General features: G+C 44.5%; 1 protein-coding gene across 1 annotated transcript; it reads right to left on the bottom strand.

The window, feature by feature from the left end:
• Window positions 1–558: 558 nt before the first annotated feature.
• LOC109763507 (cyclin-A3-2) lies at window positions 559–2,884 on the bottom strand. Its single transcript, XM_020322355.4, has 7 exons — window positions 2,264–2,884; window positions 1,905–2,137; window positions 1,667–1,819; window positions 1,531–1,564; window positions 1,270–1,419; window positions 1,039–1,173; window positions 559–950 (listed from the first exon to the last, which is right to left on the bottom strand). The coding sequence occupies exons 1-7, from the start codon at window positions 2,621–2,623 to the stop codon at window positions 879–881; spliced, it is 1,137 nt and encodes a 378-aa protein (XP_020177944.1). The 5' UTR covers window positions 2,624–2,884; the 3' UTR covers window positions 559–878.
• Window positions 2,885–7,106: the final 4,222 nt, after the last annotated feature.

Here is a 7,106-nt window from a genome sequence, read left to right on the forward strand (position 1 = left end):
AGTATTGCACACAATATTAGTAGTCACTGTTCATAAGAATGGCATTAGCAAGAATAGACACATGTAATCATTTATAACAAAGTAAAGAGGCAATTGCAGTGGAGATACAACAATTTGACACATCACTTCATTATAGTCCATCAAGTTGAAAAATGCAATGGACTAGTGCACAAACTTTGCTTGCACATTCATTAGCAAGAATAAATAATAAATATGTAACTATTTAGGAAGTTTCGGCTACATCAGTTGCCATCAGAAAAGAATTAAGAAGTGCCATCAAATTTATAACGAGTCATTCAGAAGTGAACACCTTATAGGCAGCAAATGGGTTGATCATTCATTGGAAATGACTCGGGCCTCTTGGATTTTGATTCAATAAAGAATGTTGCACTAACAAGCTATCAAGATGATAGTTAGATAGTAAGCATCTTGCCAAGTATGATTATTCATGCAAGCTATGTTATTTAGGCATATTTCTAATACAACCCCTTGGTAGAAAGGTAGGTCATAGGTATTGCAAGCACACTCACAGGTAACAGATCAAAAGAAGAAGAAAAATCAGCAAAGACAATGGATGAACATATATCAAACATTACAAATATGTGGCCAAACAGACCAAGGCACATTGTTCTAAGATATAATACAGAAGTACAATTCTACAAAAGAAGAGAATGCCTGGCCTCCTACTTGTGATAAACCTAGCTCCTAAATGAATTTGAAAAGCTCCTGGTTAAGCTTTTAAACCTCAAGCATCTAAACAGCTTCCAGCATTCTAACTTGTCTGAGAACCTGCTCTGAAACTGTAATTCTCCCTTATCACAAGGAGCTCAAGATGAGCTCAGAGTTATTAGCTTTACAGTGGAGCGGTCCAGGAACAACTATTCTGTTAAGTCTTGGAAGTACGATGCAGGGATCTCGACAGGAGGAAGCAACATCGATACACATTTGAACTGTTCCAAATGATTAGAGAATTAGACCAAACAATACAAGCATAACAACACCAAAGGAATATTACATAACTGTTGGAGTTGAGCATACCCTGTGTTGCTTATACTTGTCTCGAATTGCTGGTAACGATTGACCCTTTCTATTGAGCTGCAAATCATGTATGGCTATAATGCAATCCTTCAGCTCTGATGCCTTGTAGCCTGTCAGTTTATGCATTTCCTTGCCCTGCAACCACATAATCACAGGATAGCTTTAGCTTTGAGAACTTCAAATATCAAAAGCAACATTTCAAGCTTTCACATTCTACTTCTCCACTCTTACCCAAGGATTAGTGTCTGGTCCAATGGTCAGCCTAGCAAGAAAAAGTGATGAAGCAGCAACCACTGATGGCAAGAACCGGAGACAGCTGTAGTCCAGAAGACTCAGCTCAGCAAGATAGCTACCCATGAACTCCAGTAATAAGCTGGAGCGCTGTGACAAGCATGCAAGAATAACTTCAGGCACCCACACACATAAGCAGTTGAGGAAGAATTAAATCAAATGGATCCAATATGGAGAATTTAAAGGATTGGTAGTAGTCACCTTCTTGTCTTCTGGGCCAGATCTTGTAAACCGCCTGAAATTAGCAAAACAGGGGGGGAATGCACAAAGATTCAGTTGGACACGGAATGAAAATATTCAGAGATTATGAACTATTGGGTCAGTGACAGTATGCCACCTGAGGAAGGTCTTGATGGTCGGACTGCCTATCTCGAAGTTGAGGAGCTTGAGTATGTCGCTCTCCATGGTGAGAAGCTCCTGCCTGGTGTAGGTGTTGTCCGTGATGTAGCAGAAGTCCTCCACATGCGGGGGACTGATCTCCTCGTACTTCCTGCAACCACCCCAAAGCCAATCCAACTCAATCCACAAAATCTTTTCGAACCCTTCAAGGAAATGGGGCAGGAGGCTGCGCTTACGAGGCAATGAGCATTGCAGCGACACCAAGGAGCTGCAGCCTGTTGCGGCCGAGCGGGTTGGCGGAGAGGAAGCGGTCGACATAGGAGACTGTGAGGTAAAGCGTGTCGGCAACGAGCTTGTACTCCTCGGCAACCTCGACGAGCCAGTCGATTAGGATAGCCCGCATGTTGGCCGTCACGTCCGTCTGCACGGTCTCGATGTAGTCTGCCGCCGGCCGGCGCGGCGCCTCCACCTGCACACCCCATTCGGACGAACCAATGATTAGACATCAGACCAGTCGTTCCCACCCAACCCCAGCGCCGACGGATCGAGGCATCCGACGGCCAGAAATGGAGATCAGGAATCGGGAGTGCCGTACCTCCATAGTGCGGAGGTAGGTGTAGATGTCGGAGGCGTAGGACCCGCTGAGCTGGGTTTCGCTGCCGCCGCCGCCGCCGCTGACCTCCTCCTCGGCGGGGGTCGGCGAGGTGGACGCGCACCTGCTCAAGCCCCCGCGCTCCTCCTCCCCCTTGGCCGCAGCCGCGGGCTTGGCGGGCTTCGACGGCTGGCGGAGGACGACCCCCGCGTTGGAGACGATGGGGAGCTCGCTGAGCGCCACCCGCTTCCGCTTGGCGCCGCCGGAGGGGCCCGCGGAGCAGGTGGCGGCGCGCTTGGCCGCGGCACGGGTGAGCCGGGGGCCAGCCTCCGCGGCGGGGGCCGCGTTCTCCTTGTCGGCCATGGTCGGCGGGCTCGTGCTCCCCGGGGCGGCGGGGGTAGGGTTTGGGATTCGGTGCGCGGCGAGGGGAGATGGGAGGCGGCGGCGGTTGCGTTATGTAGAGGGGATTGGAGGAATGGGAGGGAAGATGGCCGCCAAAACACGCGAATTCGAAGAGGAGGGAGGGAGAAGAAGCCCGCGCTGCGCCGGGTTTCGCTTGCTGAGCTCTATAGGATTTTCGCTTGCTATAGGATTGGGGAATTTTGGATGGAGTGGGGCGCACGTGCTGGTGAGAGGTGGGCGGTAAAAGTTTTAAAATAATACGGAAATCCCGCGGCGCCTGCCTGCCCGCCAGCTCCCCCTCCGAAATCGTACTGGGCCTTCCGCGTTCCAGCGCGAAACAGCACACTCCGGATCGGGGGTTTCTCTTTTCTTGGCCCAACACTTTTTGGCCACGAAATTGTATTTCGGTGGTGGTGTCATCGTTATTAAAATATAGTACTTTTTTTTCTTTTTGCGAGAGACCGTGAGTTTTTCTTAGAGGAAAAGGACTCACGCCCCGGTTCCATTGCAATAACGAAACCACAGAACATTTGTTTTTGGAGCTACAAGGCGTGCAGGGGGAATAAAACAACAGAGATGCTGCCCCAGCACGGAAACTCTAGACGATCTACGCTCCTCAAGGAGCAAGAGAGCAAGAGAGCGAAATAAAAGTATCAAGTACATCATACATCAGCGCAAGCAATGAACATCAGAAAAAAAATTGCACCGGGCGCATCTAAAAACCCCAGGTCTTCAGAGCGAGAATCCAGACCTGAAGTGAGGTCTTGTCGCTCCAGAGCATTGGTTCAGGCCTAGCCAGGGTCCGGCCACAGTAGGAGGGGCGGTGCTCGTGCCATTTGTTCCAGTCTTTGCACCAAGAGACGACATCTCCTCTTGGCGAGATCCGCACACCTGATCTCCCACGAGGCCAAAAAGGAAACTGTCCTTTGCCACAGAATCTGCATCCCAAGCCAAGGCACAGTATTAAAGCACATATCGTTTCGATATCTCCAGAGAGTCCATAATGCAGCTGCATGAAGCATAATATCCACAGTTTTGTTGCAATTTCTAGACCACCATTCAAGGAACCCATACGAGTTAAGCTCGATGTCGCCCCCTAGGGAGCCAAAAATCTCTCTCCAGAGTTCTCTCGAAACCACACAATCAAAAAATAGATGATTTACATATTCTAGTTCATTGCAATAAAGACAGGTAGCATCTGCTACATGTTGTCTTTTCTGAAGATTGTCCCTGGTTAGTGGCTTGTTCTTAACTAGCAACCAAAGGAAAATCTGAATTCTCTGAGGAACATTAGCATTCCAAATCATCATAATGTTATCTAGAATCACTCCTCTAAAATTCACAAAGTTATAAAAGGATTTAACTATGTAAACCCACTTGGACTCCAAGTCCCAAATGATAGTGTCATCACTATCATTCAAAACCAGGTCCTTAACTACACTAAAAAGCTCATTCCAAGCAGCAAGCATGTCCGGCGAAAAGCACCTCCTAAAGTTGATTTTCAGGGTCGTGCCATCCCAAACCTCACTGATGGAGACATTAGTTGAATTAGCAATATTGTACAGCTCCCAATAACTGGTAGCAAGTGTAGTATTGCCAATCCAACGATCTTCCCAAAATCTAACGCTCTTGCCATTACCCACCTTCCAGGAAAAGCCAACCTTGGCTGCTAAAATAGCCCAAAGTATTCCTTTCCAAAGAGGGGAGGCTCCAGTATCAGGACAGGCAAAGATGTTAGGACTACGAGTTCTGTATTTGGCATCAATAACTTGTTTCCAAATTTTACCATCATCATTAAAATATCTCTTGGACCAGGAGGCAAGCAGGCTAAGATTCATGTCAGCAATGTCAGGGATGCCCAAGCCACCATATTGTTTCTTGATGGAAATATTCCCCCAAGAAGCAAGGTGGTATTTATGATGCCCCCAATAATCATCCCAAAAATAGTGAGCAAGTTGAGAGCTAATCATTTTAGTGGCCCACTTAGGGAATTTCATAATCCCCATAAGATAGCAAGGAATCCTAGATAAGCAAGATTGAACAAGGGTAAGCCTCTTACCAGAGGAAAGTAATCTACCTCTCCAACCGGCCCCTTTCTTAATGGTTTTATCTATGGTAGGTTGTAGATCCTCTTTTATAAGTTTGCTATAGTGGAGAGGAGCCCCTAAATATTTAATGGGGAAATCTCCAAGCTTATAACCAAGGACCTGAGCAAATATATTAGCTTCCTCTCGGTCAATGTTAATAGGGACCAGATCACATTTATAAAAATTGATCCTCATCCCAAATAACTGTTCAAAACAAGACTGTAACCACTTAAGGTTTTTAGCATAAGATAAATTTTTACTCAAAAAGAGCAAGGTGTCATCAGCATATTGCATACTGATGATACCTGCAGGATTTGAGATGGGAAAAAGCCTTCCAACTTGTTATTTATAGAGGCCTTAACCAAAATTCTAGTAAAAACATCAAGAACTAGATTAAAAAGGAGGGGCGAGAATGGGTCTCCTTGCCTGGCACCTTTGCCAGGGACAAAGTATTCATTGTTATTGTCATTAACTCTGACACCAACAGAACCCTTAAAGATGAGAGATTCCACTTTACTCATCCACTTATTACTAAAACCTCTCCTCCTCATCATATCTATCAATAATTCTCTATTGGTCATGTCATAGGCTTTTTCATTATCTCGTTTGAACACAAAACCAGACTATTTGCTAGAGTGTACAGAATGAACAATTTCATGAGCTGTAATAATACTCTCAGCAATAAATCTCCCCTTAATGAAAGCTGTCTGGTTTAGTGCTATCAGATCATTGCAAATGGGGCCAAATTTAGTAGTGGCGCACTTTGCAAAGATTTTAAAGCTACAATTAATCATGGCAAGGGGTCTGAATTTCTCCATTCTAATAGCCTCAATCTCTTTAGGAACTAGAGTTAGTAGGGAGAAGTTAAGCCTATAAAGGTCTAATTCTCCTTTCTCCCAATCCCTGAATAGAGCAAATAGGTCACCTTTAATAAGGTCCTAGAATTGCTGATAAAATAGAAAAGGAAAGCTATCAGGGCCTGGCGCTCCTTCAGCACAAGAGTTGAATACAGCATCCTTTATTTCCTTCTCAGTAAAAGCAGCATCTAAAATGTTGTTATGAGCTTCAAAGACTAATTCATCCTCACTCCAAAAGTCATCTTTCAGAGTGATATCAATTTTATCTACGAAGCCAAACAACTTTTTATAGTAATTAACAGTAGTATTCATGATACCTTCAGGGTCAGTAACAGTACCTTCATCATTTTCCAGCATCAGGATCTGCTTCTTCCTTCTTTTTTGACTTGCCACAGCTTTAAAATAACCAGTATTAAGGTCACCTTCTAGAATCTCCCTCTCCCTAGACCTCTGCTTAGCTTTGATCTCTTCATTCCTCCATATATCATTCAGCTCACCTGCAATAGTTTTCATTCTCTGCTTAGTATTAGGTGAGGGAGGGTGAGACTCAGAAAAAATGTCTACGCAGTTGTATTCAGCTATCAAGGCCTGCTTGTGCCTGTTTTGAGCAGCCTCATAATTAGCACACCAACCTTTAATAGCTTTCCTAGTATTTCTAATATTGAATTGCCAAATATCAATGGCCTTAGTTAAGCAACATTTAGTATTCCAGGCTTTATAGACTATCTCCCTAAAGCCTTCTACTTCAAGAAACCATTTCTCAAATCTAAATACCTTCTCTTTAGGTATGGAGAAAGCACAAGTATTCAACACCAAAGGGGTGTGATCACTCCCTACCCTGGGTAGGGCTCTGAGATGAACATTAGGAAAAGAGGCTGCCCAGTTAGTGGATATAAACACCCTATCTATAGTGGCCATAACCAAGGAATCTTGGTTATTGCCCCAGGTGTATTTTCTGCCATTAATTTCCAGCTCAAGTAGAGTAAATTTGTTGATCCAGTCATTAAACAAATATTTCCAGTGCTGATTAGTCAGACCAGTGTTTTTCTCACTGGCCTCTCTAATTAAATTGAAATCACCACCTACCAGAGTTGGACCGGTCCAACCAGTAAGCAAGTTGTGCAGCTCATTAATAAAGTCCAGTTTATATTGATCATAAGCAGGACCATAAATGGAGATCAATACCCAAGAAGATCCATCTTGTTTGTTTTTGAGCAAACAAGAGACACTATAAGTGTGTATGTCACAGCAAACAATATCAAAAAGATATCCCCTAATCCCTACCTGAATGCCTCCAGTAGTGTTATTAGCAGGGAGCCATTTCCAGGTGAAGCAGGATCTAACATCAAAGACTTCCAGCTGAAGAGGGGTGAAGTCTTCTTTCTTAGATTCTGAAATACTAATAAAATCAGGTTTATGAGCTATAATAAGCTCTTTCAACTTGTTGCATTTGATAGGCCCATTCAGGCCTCTAATGTTCCAGAATAGACCAATCATTTA

The sequence above is a fragment of the Aegilops tauschii genome, chromosome 5 (genome assembly GCF_002575655.3).
Source record: "Aegilops tauschii subsp. strangulata cultivar AL8/78 chromosome 5, Aet v6.0, whole genome shotgun sequence".
NCBI lineage: Eukaryota > Viridiplantae > Streptophyta > Magnoliopsida > Poales > Poaceae > Aegilops > Aegilops tauschii.

Coding starts and splice junctions, on each gene's coding strand:
- LOC109763507 (XM_020322355.4), bottom strand. CDS start 2,623: ATGGCCGACAAGGAGAACGCGGCCCCCGCCGCGGAGGCTGGCCCCCGG. Junction 1,565..1,666: donor ACCATCAAGACCTTCCTCAG/GTGGCATACTGT, acceptor TGCTAATTTCAG/GCGGTTTACAAGATCTGGCC. Junction 951..1,038: donor ACAAGTATAAGCAACACAGG/GTATGCTCAACT, acceptor CATTTGGAACAG/TTCAAATGTGTATCGATGTT.